At 39.1% G+C, this 19012-nt stretch overlaps 1 protein-coding gene across 2 annotated transcripts in view; it reads left to right on the forward strand.

Moving 5' to 3' along the window:
• The window catches only part of LOC124703842 (protein SABRE-like), an 18785-nt gene extending 1099 nt beyond the window's left edge, over positions 1 to 17686 (forward strand). The window contains exons 2-23 of one of the 2 annotated variants that reach the window (XM_047236081.1): positions 815 to 926; positions 1427 to 1687; positions 2428 to 2693; positions 2985 to 3207; positions 4215 to 4388; positions 4478 to 4555; positions 4635 to 4886; positions 5454 to 7535; positions 7999 to 9826; positions 9985 to 10085; positions 10798 to 11154; positions 11297 to 11415; positions 11831 to 12080; positions 12739 to 12963; positions 13206 to 13339; positions 13601 to 13673; positions 14673 to 14771; positions 14915 to 15100; positions 15863 to 16219; positions 16307 to 16474; positions 17094 to 17463; positions 17568 to 17686. In XM_047236081.1, coding sequence (XP_047092037.1) covers positions 815 to 926; positions 1427 to 1687; positions 2428 to 2693; positions 2985 to 3207; positions 4215 to 4388; positions 4478 to 4555; positions 4635 to 4886; positions 5454 to 7535; positions 7999 to 9826; positions 9985 to 10085; positions 10798 to 11154; positions 11297 to 11415; positions 11831 to 12080; positions 12739 to 12963; positions 13206 to 13339; positions 13601 to 13673; positions 14673 to 14771; positions 14915 to 15100; positions 15863 to 16219; positions 16307 to 16474; positions 17094 to 17463; positions 17568 to 17668 — 7816 coding nt within the window. In that variant the 3' untranslated portion in view covers positions 17669 to 17686. Of the gene's footprint in view, positions 1 to 814; positions 927 to 1426; positions 1688 to 2427; positions 2694 to 2984; positions 3208 to 4214; positions 4389 to 4477; positions 4556 to 4634; positions 4887 to 5453; positions 7536 to 7998; positions 9827 to 9984; positions 10086 to 10797; positions 11155 to 11296; positions 11416 to 11830; positions 12081 to 12738; positions 12964 to 13205; positions 13340 to 13600; positions 13674 to 14672; positions 14772 to 14914; positions 15101 to 15862; positions 16220 to 16306; positions 16475 to 17093; positions 17464 to 17567 lie in introns of those variants that run through there. The other variant, XM_047236082.1, reaches the window with a different exon arrangement.
• The last annotated feature ends 1326 nt before the right edge of the window (positions 17687 to 19012 follow it).

The following is a 19012-nucleotide window of genomic DNA, read 5'->3' on the forward strand; positions in this document are numbered from 1 at the left end:
TTTGCAGCGGTAAGTTTTGGGGTGTTCAACGGTGTGTCCTAGCCATTTGGTCGGGGCAGCAATTCAGCATGTGTTAATTTCTGAGGTGCTGCTCGGTAAGATGCAAGTGAGATCGGTGCTTTCGCCTATTCAATTTTCCGTCTCGATAGTCAACCGCAAACTTCTACCAGTTTACCCTCCTAGCACAATGCTCGTCTGGTCTGATACATGAGTTCTCTTGCTTTTTGGTGGGTAATGTGTTAGTAAAATTGATCACAGTGGGTTTCGTATCCATTTGCCAAAGTCATATAGTGCTGGTAGTGGAAAATGTCTTAACCACAGGCCTAGTCTCTCAATGACGAGCCTATTTGTAAATTGGAACCTAATCAGTTTGCATTTCTGTTCACATGATACTATATGATGTGAAAAATCTGATTAAACATGGAACATAATCTGGTTAAACATGGAACTTTACCTCCCAGGCTTTCCATTTTCATGTGGTTAATGATTTAACCCTGTTTGTTGGAGCATATATTTCTACTACTACTTTGTTACGGAACAAACATGTGACATGCCATCAAAGAGGATTTGACTGATCTCGACTTTTCGGTTGTCATTCTAGCTTGCTGATTTACCACCAATCACACACAGAACATCCATTCAACGACACAATGAGACAAATATGCCACAAAAAACCTATTGTTCTACCTCCCTAGATAATGTGATGCCTGTAAAGCTTGAACGTTCTACCACTTGAATACTTCAGTATTTTTATTGTTTCCTGTAAAAGGTTCTGTACGGAAGTGTATTCATTCTGTCATTGGATCCATTGCAGATTTGCTGCGAGATTGCTAGCTTGGTTCTTGAGCCGTGTATTACGTGCTTCCGTCGCATTTCGGGTCGCTGGGTTCAATTGCTTGCGTGATGTAACAGTAAAGTTTGACAAGGTACGCTGCTAACCTCCTTGAGTTAAGAACTTCACGACTACCTGTTTTAAACTTGTCAGTTTGTAGAACAATTTGGTTTGGCATGTTCAGTTCCCTTTTCTACACGCTGTCTGTCAATGCTTTGCTAATTGTCATGATTTGTGCACTCTCAAGCAAATATTGTTATCTAATGCTTCCTACGTCTGTGGCGTGAACGGTTAAAATATATGTTGTCCACATTGTAGCTCGGTTGCTTAAGATCACTTAATTTTCTGATGTTTCATATCCTCTTATGCTGAATATCCATTTTATTTGTAGAAGAGAGACTATTCCTTTTTATGCTTGTTTTTTTCTACTTGTAGTCGAGATGGGAAATTGGGCCATAATATCTTTTCGGTAATGAAATGCTTGTGCAATGAAAAGTTAAACTCAAAATCATTTGATGTTTGTTGGTTAACATGCATTTGATCCCTTCTTGCTTATTTATTTAATCACACCATACCACCTTTTCTTCTTCTCAGGGTTCTCTTGAATCCGTTTCAATTGGTGAAATAAAACTAAGTTTCCGCAAGTCACTGGTCAAACTAAGTTTCGGTGTCCTCTCGAAGGACCCAAAGGTGCAACTGCTGATAAATGATCTTGAAATTGTAACTAGACCATCTTCACATAGCAAAAAGATAAGCAAATCAGCAAAGCCTCGCTCGACAGGAAAAGGGAAATGGTTGGTAACATCAAGTATGGCTAGACTTTTATCAGTTTCCGTGGCAGATCTGATGATCAAGGTAACCCTTTTGTCTTGCTATTTCCTTGTCTTTCAGAATTTCATGTGGGAATGCAGTTTGCTTGTTTTTAATTTCTGTATGATATTAACATATCTAGTGTGTTTAAAATTGTCTAGACAGTAAGATTAGCTAGATCAAAGGGTGAAGTGCTCTTTGTTCCCACATTCAGTATTTTGGTCCCTCTGCAGTCTGCATTCAAACAGTGCAAATTAGCCTTTTACTGTTGAATTTAGTTCAAATTGGTACCTTTATTACAAGGAAAAAAAGGAAAACTTTACATGCATAGCATAATCTCTTTCCTGTTATTCCTAATTTTTGCTAGTTCAAATTGGCAATTCTGTCACAAGGGAAGTATATACGGAGTCCAGGAAGACTAGGAAATAATAGAGTTAGTGCCTCTATGGCCATGTAGTCAATCCAAAAGCTGATGTCACTGTATAGTTCCCACCATATGGTATGATTGTGTTGCTTGGAGCTTTATGCTGCTAAACTCACGATTCATGTGCATGTGTCACCAGTATAGCACGCAGCATGGTATTTGTTTAATTGACATAGCTTTTCTGGCAATCTGTCTTGTATATGTAAATCGTTCTCCTGAAAAGCATCTAAGCAGAAGTCAAGTCATCATCCAACCGCTGAGATGTGCTGGATGTACCTTTCGCTGAAGAAACATACATTTTCTTGTGTTTTCTATTCTGTGCTGTTTATTTATGGTTCTTATTTCGACGGCAATGATGCAGGTACCAGATGGTGCTGTTGACATCAAAGAGCTAAAGGTGGACACATTTAAAATTGCCGGACCTAATCATATTCTTGGTGTCAAGTTGCACATATTGCCTTTGAATGTACACGTTGGAGACTTTTGGTCGACTGCTGATCCAATGGGAATCTGTAATCAGCTTGATGCTTTCCAGTCTGATCAAGCTTCTCTATCAAGTTCTGAGAAATTTTTGGCTCCATTTGTTTGTGAAGATTTGCTGGTAACTTGTGAGTTTGGTCACGAAAAGTGAGTTCTTTTGCTCTTGGTAACTGTTATATTTGGGTGCACCTTATGTTATTGATATTTTTAGATTGCAAATGCAGATTAAAATTCACTAGTCTCTAATTGTTATAGAATTCATAAACAATTTCTGGTACATTGTAGATTATTCTCAAATTAGTTTCTGTTGATTAATTACCAGTTGTTTAAAGCAGGAAATCTGTTTCTTATGTAGATAGTATAGTTAGGATACTTATTTAGGTTTCAATAGCATTTAACTTTTCTTGTGTTTATTCACAAATTGATAGTTTTTGTCAGGGAAAGAGGTGTTAAAATTGTTAATCTCGAATTGAAATGCGGAGATGTGACTGCCAACATTGATGAACGACTCTTTTACAAGAAACATAAAAAGCCAGAGAATAATGGTGTCTCTGAGAATGCTGGAGGTGCTATCGTCGGTACTTCATCAACCAAACAGCCTTCAAAAAGCAAATCCATTTTACCAGCATTGAAGAAGCAGATGCTTGTGTTTCCAGATAAGGTTTGTTACCAGTAAAAGTTTCAAGTGTTGGCTAAATGACAATTATTTAGTTCATTTGCTATAGCACACTAATTTTGTTTGTGCTTGCAACATCTTTTATTCTGTTGGCTATCTTATTAAGCCCGGTCGCAGCCCCAGCTCACATTCATAATCTTGTTTTTCACCTTTCCAGTGAGTCTCATGGTTAACTAGTATTTCAGCCTCTTAGGAACACAATTTCATTCAAATATGAATATTTGCAGCATGGGCAATATTTATCAGGAGGAAAGAGGTTTTGGAAGCATTAACACGATTCCTGCAGTATTAATTGTACACCTGATTTGATTGTCAACTGTTCACTTAAACACTGTCATGTGCATTTAATGCAAGTCAGGTAGAGCTGCCTTCTGTATTTTGCTATGCTACTTCCGAAAATGGCTGGAGCTCCTTTTATTGCACTGATAGTCATACGGTTTGCAGACTTCCAATCTTCGATTAGTGGTTGGTAACCATGTATTCGATTATCCACCACATAGATTGAGGTTGATTTTTTCGTTTTTCTCATTGCATGAGTAGTATGGGATCGATGAGTACACGGGTCCGTAACTAAAAGCTTGTCTACTTTCTAATGACCAGTGATTAGGAATATAACAATCATGCATAGCCAAACCCTTCTAGCTTCTCACTTGTCAAATGAACTGCTTCGCTTGAGACATTAAGTCTTAGTATGCGTGTGCCATCCTGATGCTTTGGAGCCAAGAGAAACTAGATAGGAGGCCCTTGAGTTTGTTGATTGTCGGCAAAATTTGTTGTGACATGTGGCTTGCCATTTATTATTGTGAGCTTAATCACGATATTATGCTATTTATGGTGTTCACTCTCAGGCCCTACTAAAATTTACAATCCTTCTGTTGGCACTTGGCAGTTGAAAATTTCCTTTAGGCTGTTGGGAGTTGTAGTTTTTAACTTGCTTTTGTTTTGACTTTACCTGAAAAGTATTGCTAAATATTATATTTGTTCTTTGGAAGGTTAGCTTCAGTGTGCCAAAGCTTGATGTGAAGTTCACACACCTGGGTGAAGGGCTTAGTGTTGACAACAATGTTATGGGGATTCACTTCACCAGTACGAAATCCCTGCCACAGGACGATCTAGAGGAAGCTACGCCACACTTCGATGTTCAACTCGATCTTAGTGAGATTCATGTACGTCTCTATTGCTTTATTTGAGACTCTTTGTTATACTGACTGGTAGCTATTCAGCAATCAACACTGTTAATTTTGTTACCTTCCAGTTAGTTAGAGAAGACTCAAGCTCTCTGTTGGAAGTTCTTAAAGTTGCTGTGGTAGCTTCTTTGGATGTTCCTGTGGACGTAAGGATCCTTCTTTACTTTAGTTGTTTGACAATATTGCAACTGTTCTTCAGAGCTATAAAGTATGACTTCCTTTCAGCCACTTCTTCCAATCAGAGTCGAAATCGATGCCAAGCTTGGTGGCACACAGTGCAATCTTATGTTGAGCAGATTGATGCCATGGATGCGCCTTCATTCTTTGAGAACCAAAGGAATGAAGCTTTCCAAGGAAAACTCTCATCAAGAAATTTCTCAAACAAAGGAGAGCAAACCAATTATGTGGACTTGCACAGTCTCTGCCCCAGAAATGACTGTTATGCTTTACAGCCCTAGTGGGCTGGTATTGTATCATGTAAGTTCTCTCAGTTCATGTTCTGCTCAGAAAACACTTGTTTTATGTAGATGGCTCTTATGGACACTATAAACAGCATTTCTTTTGTTGAGGCATTGATTGTTGTAAGGGTTCAGTATCAAGCATTAATTATACTGGCAAAAGCTGTAGTGCTGATGCCTAATTTATTCTAGATGTACTAGAGGTCTAGTATGGGAAAGCAATGAAAAAGTTAGTAACTTGTGGCTGTGCAGGCAAGTGTTAGTATCTCGGATTAGCTCTCATTATGGTCCGTGAGCACATACTGCCTGGTGAGCAGTTTCTCTTCTAATATCTGGTTTCCATGTCTTAATAGCACATAGCTCTTCCGCAATAGGGTGCAAGTTCTCTGAACATGTGAAAGTAATTTTTTTGGTTGTTTCTACGGTTAGTAGCACTCCATCTTTTCACAATAGGATGCAAGTTTCTCTGAACCTGTCAAAGTAACATCGGTAACCTTTTTGTGGTGTTCCTTACACTTTATTTATGCGTTGATTGATTAGCGTAAGCATTATCTTCCTTAGTTCATATGCATTTTTCATTTTGCAGGCCTGTTGCCAGTCATCACATGTATTTGCAAATAACATTGCAAGCAAGGGGATTCAGATACACACTGAATTTGGTGAAATGCTGGTGCACATGGAAGATGGTTATAGGGAATTCTTGAAGGAAAACATATTTGGTGTTGATACTTACTCTGGCTCCTTAATGCACATTGCTCGGGTGAGCCTTGATTGGGGATACAGAGAAATTGACGTCCAAGATATGGCTGAAACTAGTAGACTTGCTCTTGTATTTTCCATCGATATCAGTGGCATAGGAGTAAAGTTTGGCTTCAAGCATTTGGAATCTCTTATTCTCAATTTGATGTCCTTCAAAGCTCTATTTAAGGATCTTTCATCCTCTCGGGAAAAGGATAAAGAAAAAAAATTGGAGGATAGAGGGAAAAAGAAAACAAAAGGCGTTGAAATATTGAAATTAAGCCTACAAAAGTTTTCTATTACTTACAGTGGTGATATAAATATATTAAATATGCCAATTGCTGATCCAAAGCGTGTGAACTATGGCACTCAAGGTGGTAAAGTAATTGTTGATGTTTCTGCTGATGGCACACAACGTAGGGCAAGTATAACTTCGGAACCACCAGGCATTGGCCGCAACTTGAGGTTCACTGCATCTTTAGTTATCTCTCATCTCTCTGTATGTATAGACAAGGAGAAAAAGTCAACAGAAGCAGAGTTGGAACGGGTGAAAGCAATGTACGAGGAGGATCATAGCTCTGGTGTCAAAGTGACCTTACTAGATATGCAGAATGCTAAAATTGTTCGCAGATCCGGTGGCCTTGCAGATGTTGCTGTTTGTTGCCTCTTCAGTGCAACTGACATTAATATCAGATGGGAACCTGATGCTCATTTAGCACTGTTTGAGACCTTTCTTCGCTTTAAGTGTTTTCTGCATCATAACAAGATTCAGAGTTCTGAGAAGCTGATCAATACTGAAACTGTCAGTATCAAAGAGAGTCAGCATGTCAACATAGCTGTTGGTTCAGTGAAACCGAAGTCTGACAAAAGAAGCTCAATTTTTGCTGTTGATGTGGAAGTGCTGAGATTGTCTGCTGAGCTCGCAGATGGTGTTGAAGCAAACATGCACGTACAATCTATCTTCACTGAGAATGCCAAGATAGGTGTATTATCGGAGGGTCTTTCTCTCAGTCTTAATGGTGCCAGGGTTCTAAAGAGCACACGAATTCAGGTCTCATGTATTCCTTTTGGTACTGCAAATTCTCTCAGTGCAAAGGTTGAACCATCACCCAAGAGAGATTGGGTCGTTCAAGGGCTAGATGTCCATATTTGCATGCCATACAGGTTACCGTTGCGTGCCATAGAGGATGCTGTTGAAGATATGATTCGTGCCCTAAAGCTTGTTTCTGCTGCCAAAAGAAGTATATTGTTTCCTGATGGGAAAGAGAACTTGAAAAAGGTTAAGTCTGGAGCTTCCAGTTTTGGATCTGTAAAGTTTGTATTGCGTAAACTCACGGCAGAAATAGAGGAGGAGCCCATACAGGGTTGGCTTGATGAACATTACTATTTGATGAGGAACAAAACCTGTGAATCTGGTGTTAGGTTGAAGTTTCTTGATGAAGCTATATCAGGAAGTGTAGACTCTAGTCACTGCAGCTCTGAGGGAAAAGTTCTCTATGATGGTGTTGAGGTGGACGTGCATGATACTGCAGCTCTTCAAAAGCTGCGGGAAGAAATCCATAAGAAAGCATTTCGATCTTATTATGTGGCTTGTCAGAAGAAGGTATTTGCAGAAGGGTCGGGAGCGTGTGCAGAAGGTTTCCAAGCTGGATTCAAGCCAAGTTCACGGAGAGCTTCACTTCTTTCACTTGTAGCTTCTGAACTGGATATTACCTTGACCAGGATAAATGGTGGAGACATAGAAATGATTGAATTTATAAGGGGACTTGACCCTGTTTCTCAGGAGAAAGACATACCGTTCTCTCGACTATATGGGAGTGATATTGCTCTCCTTGCAGGGTCCTTGGTCATACAAGTGAGAGACTATACTTCTCCTCTCTTTTCTGCAACCAGTGGGAAATGTGAAGGTCGTGTTGTGCTTGCCCAGCAGGTCAGGTCCATCAAATTCTTTGTTTGAATTACTCATTCATGTTCCCAAGTTATGTTATGCATGATTACGGCTTGTTACTTTCTGGTTTTTGTGCTCATTCCATTTCATTCCTGTGCCTTGTTAGACGACTCAACTTCCCTATTTCACATCTATGAATTGTATGGTTGAGGTATTCATCACATTATTTCAAGATTCCTCATAGGCTACTGATTTAGAACATAAGGATCCACTCAAATTTTTTCGAACATAAGGATCTGCTAAAGAAATTTAGAAGATAAAGAAAAGCTCAAAAAAATTAAACATAAAGAAAATCAGCTCACTCCTGAAAGCTTTAACTCCCCATATGCCTTCCAGATACGAATTCTTGTATAGTAACGTTTAAATCTGGTTGTTACATATTCGGATGCTAGTCTATTCAGAGTATTGTTTTTTTTAAAAAGAATCTTGTTGTATCTACTTGCAGGCGACATGTTTTCAACCCCAAATACACCAAGATGTATATATTGGCAGATGGCACAGGGTTACCATGCTACGTTCTGCTAGTGGTACCACACCAGCAATTAAAATGTACTCCAATTTACCTGTTCATTTCCAGAGAGGAGAGATTTCTTTTGGTGTTGGTTATGAGCCATCTTTTGCTGATATAAGTTATGCATTTCAAGTAGCCCTACGGAGAGTTAATCTTAGCTCCAGAGATAAAAACTCTGGTGCAGCAAACCAACCACCTAAAAAGGAACGCAGCTTGCCATGGTGGGATGACATGAGATATTACATCCATGGAAAGATAATTTTGTATTTCAATGAGACAAAGTGGAAGATCCTGGCAACAACTAATCCCTATGAGAAGGTAGACAGACTGCAAATTGTTTCTGAATACATGGAAATCCAGCAAACAGATGGGCATGTAGATATCTCCGCAAAGGAATTCAGGATGTATATCAGCAGCTTAGAGAGCATGATGAAGAATTGCAGCTTAAAAGTGCCATCTGGTGTGCCCAGCCCTTTTATTTATGCTCCTCTGTTCTCCCTTAATGTGATTATTGACTGGCAGTGTGAATCTGGCAACCCTTTGAATCATTATCTGCATGCACTCCCTATTGAGGGTGAGCCGAGGAAGAAGGTTTATGATCCATTTCGATCTACTTATCTCTCTCTTAGGTGGAACTTTTCCCTTAGACCTATGCAAGTGCAGTCTGATAATGATACATCATCTTCGACTTATGCAAACAGTTCAATCCTATGTGGAACCGCCTTCAGTAGTTGCTCCAGAATGGCTGATGTTGATTTCCCTACGATGAACCTTGGTGCCCATGACCTTGCTTGGGTTTTCAAATGGTGGAGCTTAAACTACAGCCCCCCGCACAAACTGCGTTCTTTCTCTAGATGGCCTCGATATAAAATTCCCCGAGCTGCTAGATCTGGTAACCTCTCGATGGATAAAGTTCTGGTTGAGTTCTTTTTTCGGGTTGATGCTACTCCCTGTTGCATAAGACATGCAACTTTAACTGAAGATGATCCTGCCAGTGGCTTGACCTTTAAAATGTCAAGTTTGAAGTATGAACTGTGTTACAGTCGAGGTAAACAGAAATACACGTTTGATTGCAAGCGTGAACCTCTGGATCTTGTATATCGCGGTCTTGATCTTTATAGCCCAGAGGTTTATCTAGTGAGAGATGTTAACTTGTCCTCAGCTGAAAATGTGTCCAAATTAAAGACTACTACCCAGTCACATGGCAAAGTTGCGAATGACAAATGCAGCATTGGCAGTTCTCAAGAAAAACACGAGGATGGTTTCCTCTTGTCTTCTGATTATTTCACAATAAGAAGACAAGCTCCAAAGGCAGATCCTGCAAGACTTATGGAATGGCAGGATGCTGGTAGGAATCTTGAAATAACATATGTCAGATCTGAGTTTGAGAATGGCAGTGAAAGTGACCATAGTCTATCCGAGCATAGTGATGATGATGATGGTTTCAATGTGGTGTTGGCGGACAATTGCCAACGGGTATTTGTGTATGGTCTTAGGCTCTTATGGACCATTGAGAATCGTGATGCAGTTTGGTCATGGGTTGGAGGAATTTCCAAAGCATTTGAACCTCCAAAACCTTCTCCTTCGCGGCAATATGCACAAAGAAAGATGATTGAGGAAAGGCAGAATGCAGATAGCTCTGGATTAGTTCAAGAGGCGACCTCCTCTATCCATGTTGGTTCTCCTTCGGTGCAATACACTGAAGCTCTGGGCTCTACTTCCCCATTACATAATAAAGCCAATCGCTCCTCTGATATAGCAGGTAGCTTATTTTTGCTAGATGTTTCATGTTGTACCAAAAGTAGGAGGCTTCATTTCCTTCACTAGTTCACTTGTGTCGGCTGGAAACTAAAAGCTATTGAACTTATTACAGACTACTGTTAACATTTTGGTTAAATCCTTTTATGGTTAATGTTGCAGTGAAGTATGGCATGTTTGATGAATTGGATAAGGGCGGGAATCTCCATTTTATGGTTAATGTTGTCAAGCCCCAGTTCAACCTACATTCTGAAGAAGCCAATGTAAGTGATATTGAAGATATGTGTTTTTTTGTACTTAGTATTCTGTCCTTAACCATTGCTCAAAAATCATAGCATATATGTTGTTCGTAGTTTTGAGTGTCATGGTTTAGGTGAATCTGGGGCTAACCCAAGCATGTTCTTCCATTTAGCCCACATTGGAAACATCTTTTCCCCCAAAACAGTGACACATTGATGAAGCCATATACAATTAATGAAGGACCAGTGCTACAAAAAATAACAAAAATGGATGCATGAGATTTATTTTGAAATGTGCTATGTGTTGCGACAGCCTTCAAATGAAGGACTAACTGCTCATAAGATATTGGAGGAGTATCCTACAGAATCTGAGTAGTATCAGAATCATTTTATTTATTTTAAAACCCATTTTCTCCAATAATACTTCTTTGTATCATTGAATATCCAGTGTCTGATACAGTGATACTGATATGGTAAGTTTGCGAAACTTCAAAAAACCACCTTGGCCTGCCGTGGACACAATATCTCTTCGTGCCTTTGTTTGTTTCTCTTGTGGGTTCTGGGTGTGTATGGAACATATACGTGCACTGTTTGGTATTTCTTTCTTCTCCTTTCAGTGTGGGATTGACGCAAAGGGGTCATGCATTTTGCGTTTATGCAACAAGCTCATGTAGATTCGCACTAAAGTTGTATGGCTTTTTGGGCAAAGAACTGAAGCTTGTGCTATATGTACCAGGGTAGGTTCCTACTTGCCGCAGCCAGCGGGCGTGTCATGGCACGCTCATTTCATTCAGTTGTTCATGTTGGGAAAGAGATGCTAGAACAAGCACTGGGGACAAGCAGTCTACACATTCCCGAGCTACAACCTGAAATGACCTGGAAAAAAGCTGATCTCTCGGTGATTCTGAAAGATGTTCAGGCTCATGTTGCACCGACGGATGTGGACCCTGGTGCGGGCCTGCAGTGGCTTCCTCGTATTCTCGGTAGTTCAGAGAAATTGAAACGCACAGGTGCCTTGTTAGAGAGAGTATTTATGCCTTGCCAGATGTACTTCCGTTATACTCGGCACAAGGGTGGAACTGCAGACTTGAAGGTAAACATAAGAGATACGCCTAATGATGCATGCCAATCCTAAATTCCTAATGCTTACGAGTTTGCACTATGTGCAGTCTAGGAAAATCAAATGCATGTATAATGTTCCTTCTGACCGAAAAATATTTTGTTTTATGACCCAGGTTAAGCCGTTAAAGGAGTTACGTTTCAATTCTCCAAACATTACTGCAACAATGACTTCACGCCAGTTTCAAGTTATGTTGGATGTGCTTAGCAATCTCTTGTTTGCAAGACTTCCCAAGTGAGATTCATGAACCTTTTTTTTTTCTTATGTTGAATCACTCTTGTCTGTCGCTTTCTGTATTGGTCATTGAGCTTCCTGTAAAGATTAATGAAGTTACTGTTCCAGCCTAATCATTGTTATTTGTAAGAACATATTAAATAAATAAATGCTGTCATTTTATGGATAGAGGCCTCTAGCATTATGTGCCTAATTTGAAATGTTTTACACTTTGATCTACACATTGAATCATGTTAATAACACATGACTATGTCAAGTAGGTAAGGAATCTTTTACCACCCTTTTTCAATTAAATGTTGTGGCTTTACATTGTTTTAGGTAAGGTTCACTCATAATGATCTAGAACAGAACCCTTTGAACTGGGCAAGAGTATTTCAAAAGTTGTCCTCATTTTTCCTTAATCTTTCTGGCGCAGGCCTCGGAAAAACAGTCTTCAGTATCCATCAGATGACGAAGATGTTGAAGAAGAGGCTGATGAGGTGGTTCCTGATGGAGTAGAAGAGGTGGAGCTTGCAAAAATTAATCTCGAACAGAGGGAAAGGGAGAGAAAGTTACTGCTTGATGATATAAGATCCCTAGCTGGAACCGGTGATAGTCATACCGGCCATCTTTCTGCAGAAAGCGATAATTCTTTCTGGATGATTAACAGTGGAAAAGCTTCACTGGTAAACATTTTAACTTTGTATGACCTGTTCAGAATAGATAATCAATTTTCTTTACAGTGCCCAGTAAGTTATGAGCATTAATTTCATCATAATGCTAGTAAAATTATATAATTATAATAACATCAAGTATTTTTGAATTTGGTAGCAAATAGCTGAAATTCTGATTGTTACTACAGAAGTAATAAAATAGATCTAATCATATGGCAACATCAAACTACATACAAATCCATGGCCATGAAAACTGCTTTGGATTTAGAAAACACAAGACAACTTAGATATGTCATATTTTGCAAACCCTGAAGCAAGCTGGTGAAAATCATAGAGAGCTTACCTAAACAGTCAGGAAGTTGCTTTCGGTGGAAGGATGGAGGTGGATGGCAGATGGACCATCCCCTAATTCAATAGTTGTAGGAGTAAAGATAGTTTCATGTGGTCAACATAGTACTATGGATATACTCCTACCGTTTGATTTTTATTGTAGTTTGTGTTTTCAGAACCAAGTACAACTATTTGTCCCTCTTACTATAAATATCTCAGACTGAAATACACCGTAGTGAATTCTGTTTGCTTTATATCAGCTTCAGACAAAAGAGTCAAACTTCCATCTATGTAAGTGTAGTTTCGGTACAATGTTTGATTGATATTATACTGTAATCAGGTGGAAGGACTGAAGAGAGATCTTCTAAATCTCCAGAAGTCACGAAAATTTGCATCGTCTGCATTAAGGAAAGCACTACAAAAGGCTGCCCAATTACGCTTGATGGAGAAAGAAAAGAACAAAACCCCATCATGTGCCATGCGAATTTCTATGAAAATTAGCAAAGTTGTATGGAGCATGCTTGCAGATGGGAATACTTTTGCTGAAGCTGAGATCAGCGATATGGTATATGTTCAAATTTTGGTGAAACGGCTCTGTGTTTTTAGTTACTTTACGGCGTTTTAATGTGCTGTTTGCCCACCTCATTGCATTAATTTGCTGTAACTTACCTTTTCTTTTGGCTATAACTGATGGTTCACCATTTGAAGATTTTCTCGAACTACATCTTGCCCTAGTGATTTAGAATACTTTTCAATTGACTAACTATTATGATTGTTCGATCATTTAATTTTGAAATAATTTTGCAGGTATATGATTTTGATCGTGACTACAAAGACATTGGTGTTGCTCGGTTTACAACTAAGTACTTTGTGGTGAGGAATTGCATGGCTAATGCCAAATGCGATACATTGTTGTCTGCGTGGAATGCACCTCCAGAAAAGTAAGGGCCTAGTTTTAGTTTCTCTTTCAGTGGTTGCTCCTCATATTATCGATATATACTGTATATCATGTTAAACTGGTGCGAGTCTCACACTGCATTCACTTTTAGTGTTATGATCGCATTAACGGGCAGTATTTTTCTTCTTCGATAGTTTATATTAAATTCGAGTCAATTAAAAGGGATCGGAAGGAGTATCTCCTAAAGGTTCCAGTGGTTCAAATGGGATTTCAGCGAATGATTGTTAACTGCATTATATTGCAGAGGTGTCATGCTTCGTGTGGATGCGAAGCAAGGTGCTCCAAAGGATGGAAATTCCCCGCTTGAGCTCTTTCAGGTTGGTTTATGTGGGCTAATTATCTTATTTTGCGCCGAGCTAGAATGATTAATTACCTGTGCTAAACGTTGTAGAATCCATGGCGTTTAGCTTAATGGCACCATATCCTTAGTTACATGGATTAGCACAACAAAACAAATATAGTTGATCTTCAAAGATGTACAGAATTGACTATTGATTAGAAAAATTAAAGTAATCCATGGAAGGGAAACCCGTTCGAATGGCAGGAAAAAAAATACTAGTATACTAAGTATAATCTAAGTTAGGCACCATTTTTTCTTTTAAGTTACACTATTTTGGAAGCATATTCTTGAGGCAGATGTGTCATTTTCATGTACCCAGTCTAAATATTCAGAGTGTGAGTCCCAAGATGTATTGATAAAACAATTATATGGTTTGATGTCCTTCATACGGTGACATGTTTTTGGTGTCTGAAGGGGTATTTGTTGAGTGCAGTGGTTTGGCGTGTCTATTGGAGCTTGGTTTTTTATTTTGAAAATAATCTTTTTTAGTTTTAGATTTTTTAAAGATCCCACTTATACGTAACATAACTGTAAATTTCATTGATAAAACACGTCCACCTGTGCGCTACCAGAAAGTGTCGATCTAAAATAGCAAATAATAATAGATCTACATATTTGTCCTCATATTTCTTCATGAAATTTTATCGGTAGGTAGTGATCTTCTTTATGTACTGGTGCAAAAAAATTAAGATATTTTTTGAAACTCCAAAGTGTATTTTAAACGGTCTGCACTAGACCCTGGGTCATTTTGTTTTGCGGTATTTAGTCTTTTATTGAAGGTGGGAGGGTCTCTTAGCAAGGTGGAAGCAATTTTATGAAATCAAAGTCTGGTCAGCAAAAAGGGGCGGTGGCAGTAATATTTGTATCTGGTTGCTGTCTTCTGTCATTAGACATTTACAAGCTGCTCTAAGCGTTTCATGACTTGACTTCACTACTTTCCTATTCGTGCTTCTGTATTGACTATCGAGCTTTGCAGGTGGACATATACCCACTGAAAATATATCTGCCTGAAACAATGTATAGAATGATGTGGGATTATTTCTTTCCCGAGGAAGATGATTCTCAAAGACGTCAGGTAGCCGTAAATCACGCTTCATCAACATCTTCCATGTTGATGCTTTCTACACTTTGTTCTCTTAGTTTTTTTCTTGATATAATTTTTTTTTGAGGGAAGCTTGAGAATTTTCATTTCTAATACATTTTGGTTGGGTGAAAAAGGATATTTGGAGAGTCTCAACATCAACTGGATCTAGAAGAACTAGAAGAATGTCTTCCGGTGCTGATTCTATTGCTTCTACCAGCTACTCTGTCAGGGAGCATGAGCTTCCTGGGAGATCAGGCACAAACGTATCCACTTCAATAAACGTCTCAAGTTGGCAAGGCGTACATGGAGAGAATTCACAGGTGAGTTGCCTAAGAACAAATTAGGATATTTGATATTTCAACTATGACATTAATATGCAGAAATAGTCCAGCTTTGGTTTAGTCATGTATCTATGAATGGACTAGAAAATCTGGCAAGCAAGGCTAGCAGGGCTTATCCCTGACTAGGCATTTGGCCTCTGAATTATACAGGGCCATTCTGGTATAACCACTTGTATGGAGCTGGCCCCAGCCAGCCTGCTAGAGCTATGAGGCTTTATAGAGTGCACCCGTTTTTCTCCAATATTGGAAAATATGCTATTTGAAAATCTTAAAAAAATTGAAATAATTTATTTCATGTACATATTATGTTGATACTTGCGTAAGTTTTCACGGAAAAATACGATTGTATGTGGCCTACACGAAGATAACAAAATTTCCAAACGACACTATAATGATTGGTTGTGTACTATTCAAGGAAATAGGAAATTCCATTTTCACATTTATGTGTAGGTCACACATGGTCGTTTTTTATGCCAAAATCTGCACAAGTGTCAACATAGGATATACATGCGTGCATTTTTTCAATTTTTTCTGAAACTTTAAAATAGCATTTTTGGTAATTTTTCATAATGGGGTGCACGTATACCCGGGTTTACATCGTCCGCCTCCCTTGTCTTTCATTAAGTACTTAGGAGCGTCTTTCATTAAAAACGTACTTCAACTTGCCATGATGTCTCCTGTCAGATGATTTTTTCTTCTATTATTGTTGTGTATATCACTGAATAGGTAAACTGCATGCAGGTATCTAAGTTGCAGAGTCTAAAAGCCAATATGGTCTGTGGTTCACATCCTGAGTTACGGCGGACATCTTCCTTTGAAAGGACTTGGGAAGAAAGTGCGGTAGAAAATATCACAAATAATGATGTGGTATCACTATCATTGCTGAATTCTTCGAACATTTCTTCAAAAGGCGACAACTATTCTATGGCAGAGAACCCTGTTGCTGCTACTGAGATGTTCAGGAGTAAGACTAAAGAATCCAAATCCATCAAGTCTGCCCGTTTATCTCACGAGGAAAAGAAAATAGGAAAATCTCATGAAGAAAAAAGGACAAGAGCTCGGAGATTGATGGAATTTCATAATATCAAGATTAGCCAGGTAATATATTCCTGTATCATTGCTTCTGGAGATGTCTATATCCAAAATTTCAGTCATATATGACCGTAAAACTTACTGATCCTGTAGGTTGAACTTCTTGTTACATACGAGGGATCAAGGCTTGCAATAAATGACCTAAGGCTGCTTATGGATACTTTCCACCGTGAAGAGTTTACTGGTACTTGGAGGAGATTGTTCTCAAGAGTGAAAAAGCATATCATTTGGGGTGTTCTAAAATCAGTGACTGGGATGCAGGTATGATGAGCATTCACTCCTTGATACCCAAACGAACATAATCAGAGATGTCAAGTCCTCTTTGCTGTTTTACATTGCCTTTGATGTAGCAAGTAGCCTCTGTCCATGATAAAATTAAATATTACTATCTCCATCCCAAAGCTTAATACTTATATTATTTTAAGAAAGTCAAACTATGTCAAGTTTGACTAAGTTTTTACCAAAAATCATTAACATGTAAAATACAAATTCTATATCATTAGATAGATAATGAAATATATTTTCATATGGTATCTACAAAATATCATATTTGTTGATAGATTCTTCTAAAAGTTTGGTCAAACTTTACTTGGTTTGACTTTTCATGAAAATATAAGCCTTAAGCTTTGGGATGGATGTAGTAGGCTAGTAGCAGTCTATTAGGTAGTTTTGGTTGCTTGTTGGAGTACACTTCAATTTCTCCTTCAACTGCTAAAACCAGTGTCCACAAGTTTTGTAAAACATTATCCCCTTCATTACTTGATGTTGACAAGAACTCCTTCAACTGCTAACACTAGTGTCCACAAGTTTTGTAAAACATTATCCCCTTTATTACTTGATGTCTACAAGAAACTTATCGATGGTTTGGTCTTTTGAACAGGGGAAGAAGTTTAAGGCCCAGAACCAGAAGGAAACACTTGATGGTACAGTTCCTGAAAATGATCTTAATTTCAGCGACAGTGATGGCAGTAATCATGGAAAACCTGACCAGTTCACAGCATCATGGTTGAAGAGGCCGGGTGACGGTGCAGGTGATGGATTCGTCACATCGATTAGAGGTCTATTCAATTCGCAACGCCGTAGAGCAAAGGCATTTGTGGTGCGGGCCATGCGAGGTGATGGAGACAACGAATACCATGACGAGGGGAGTGAGAGTGATGGAGAGTATCCTTTTGCTAGACAGCTCACAATTACAAAAGCTAAAAAGCTTCTTCGAAGAAAGTTCCGCCCAAGGGGGCAAAAGATCATAGGTATTCCTTATATGTCACTACGACCAGCGAGCAAAAGTGTTAATGCCAACATCCTCATCACATGCAGGACTGACATATTCCCTCCTGCTTTTTTTTTTTCATAGGACCAACATTGCAAGATTCTCTCCCGTCTAGTCCACGCGAAACAACTCCATACCAGAGTGAGTCGTCAGAGTCATCTTATGAGGACTTCCACGAGTCGTGAAGCGATGCTATGCGGGCAGGTCATGAGATATGTACAACAGACCGCGCAAAATGTTGCAAACTCCAAACAAGTACTATTCCACACAAAGGAAGTTGGATAGTCATTGCTGAGCTGTATAGTTCTACATGCTGTGAGGTGCATAGTCTTTGGGGTAGCTTTGGAAAACTCCCCCTTGTATATATAGTAGGGTGGCGGAGACAGTGGAGGACTATGTATTGTGTGTGTAGTCAGCAGTCAGGTGTATCTGTAGAGAATGTTAGATCTAGCCATAACTATATTGGCCTTGTAATTTAAATAAGAGGCCTTCTCATACTTCCTGGAATAGTTGTGAAAGTAATATCTTTTTTTATTTTGACAAATGGCCATTTGATTCTTGGATCGTAGTGTGCATCAGTGCATTATGCTGGTGGTTTTAGAGATCAGTATGTTGAGACATGAATATACCGGTAATGCAAACAACACATCACTCAATCCTTTCATAACTACAGCCTCTGTTTCTAAGTATAAGATGTTTTAACAAGCCAGTTTAACTTTGCTGGAATGTCTTATATTTAGGAATGGAGGAAGTATGTACTTCGTGCACAAGTACAAAGACTAGCAGTGAATGCCTGGCATGTTCATCCAGCATTCGGATGCACAACAAAGATAATATGCAAAGGAAACAAAGATGAGTTTGGAGTCAATTGTACAATCAATTCTTTTAAAATAACTCTCCTATGCAATACGGCGTGTATGGAAAAGAATCTGCCACTCACTGCACAAGCAGCTGACCTAGGTCTTGTACTTTTGAGGTACTAAAATCATAAGCAACCACTCTTGCTCTCGACGCCCACAAGAAGACAATCTCTTTATATGGATGAAATCGAGGAAATAAATACCTCCCTCCAAATATTCAACTTTATATGTGGTCTCAAGGATAACACCATCATCAAAGTCCCATTCGGAGTTATCTTCAGCAAGTGCTTCCTTAGCACCTTCATCACACCAACCTTCATGTAAGATCCACGGTCCAGGGATTGCATCCTCAACAACACTGAACAAAGAAAATTTCGCCACCACGGGTCGAAGATTGGTGTCAATCTTCAATGTCCACTCCATTAACTCGGTAAGCAACCATACCTGAATTTGGCGCTCCGTGTTAAGTGCAATAGACTCCCTTCTTTGATTTTCCTAGATAAAGACGAGGACAATTTTCACCATGATCGGCAGTTTAATCATTTCATACCCACCATCCGACAAGGTTATGCTGCAAATGTCAAATGAATGAAGATTAGTAGGATGAGGGGTCAAGAGACGGATTAAGCCCGCAATGCAAGAGTGGGAATGGCCACCTTCGTCATATGT

This window comes from Lolium rigidum, chromosome 3 (genome assembly GCF_022539505.1).
Source record: "Lolium rigidum isolate FL_2022 chromosome 3, APGP_CSIRO_Lrig_0.1, whole genome shotgun sequence".
In the NCBI taxonomy this organism is placed as follows: domain Eukaryota; kingdom Viridiplantae; phylum Streptophyta; class Magnoliopsida; order Poales; family Poaceae; genus Lolium; species Lolium rigidum.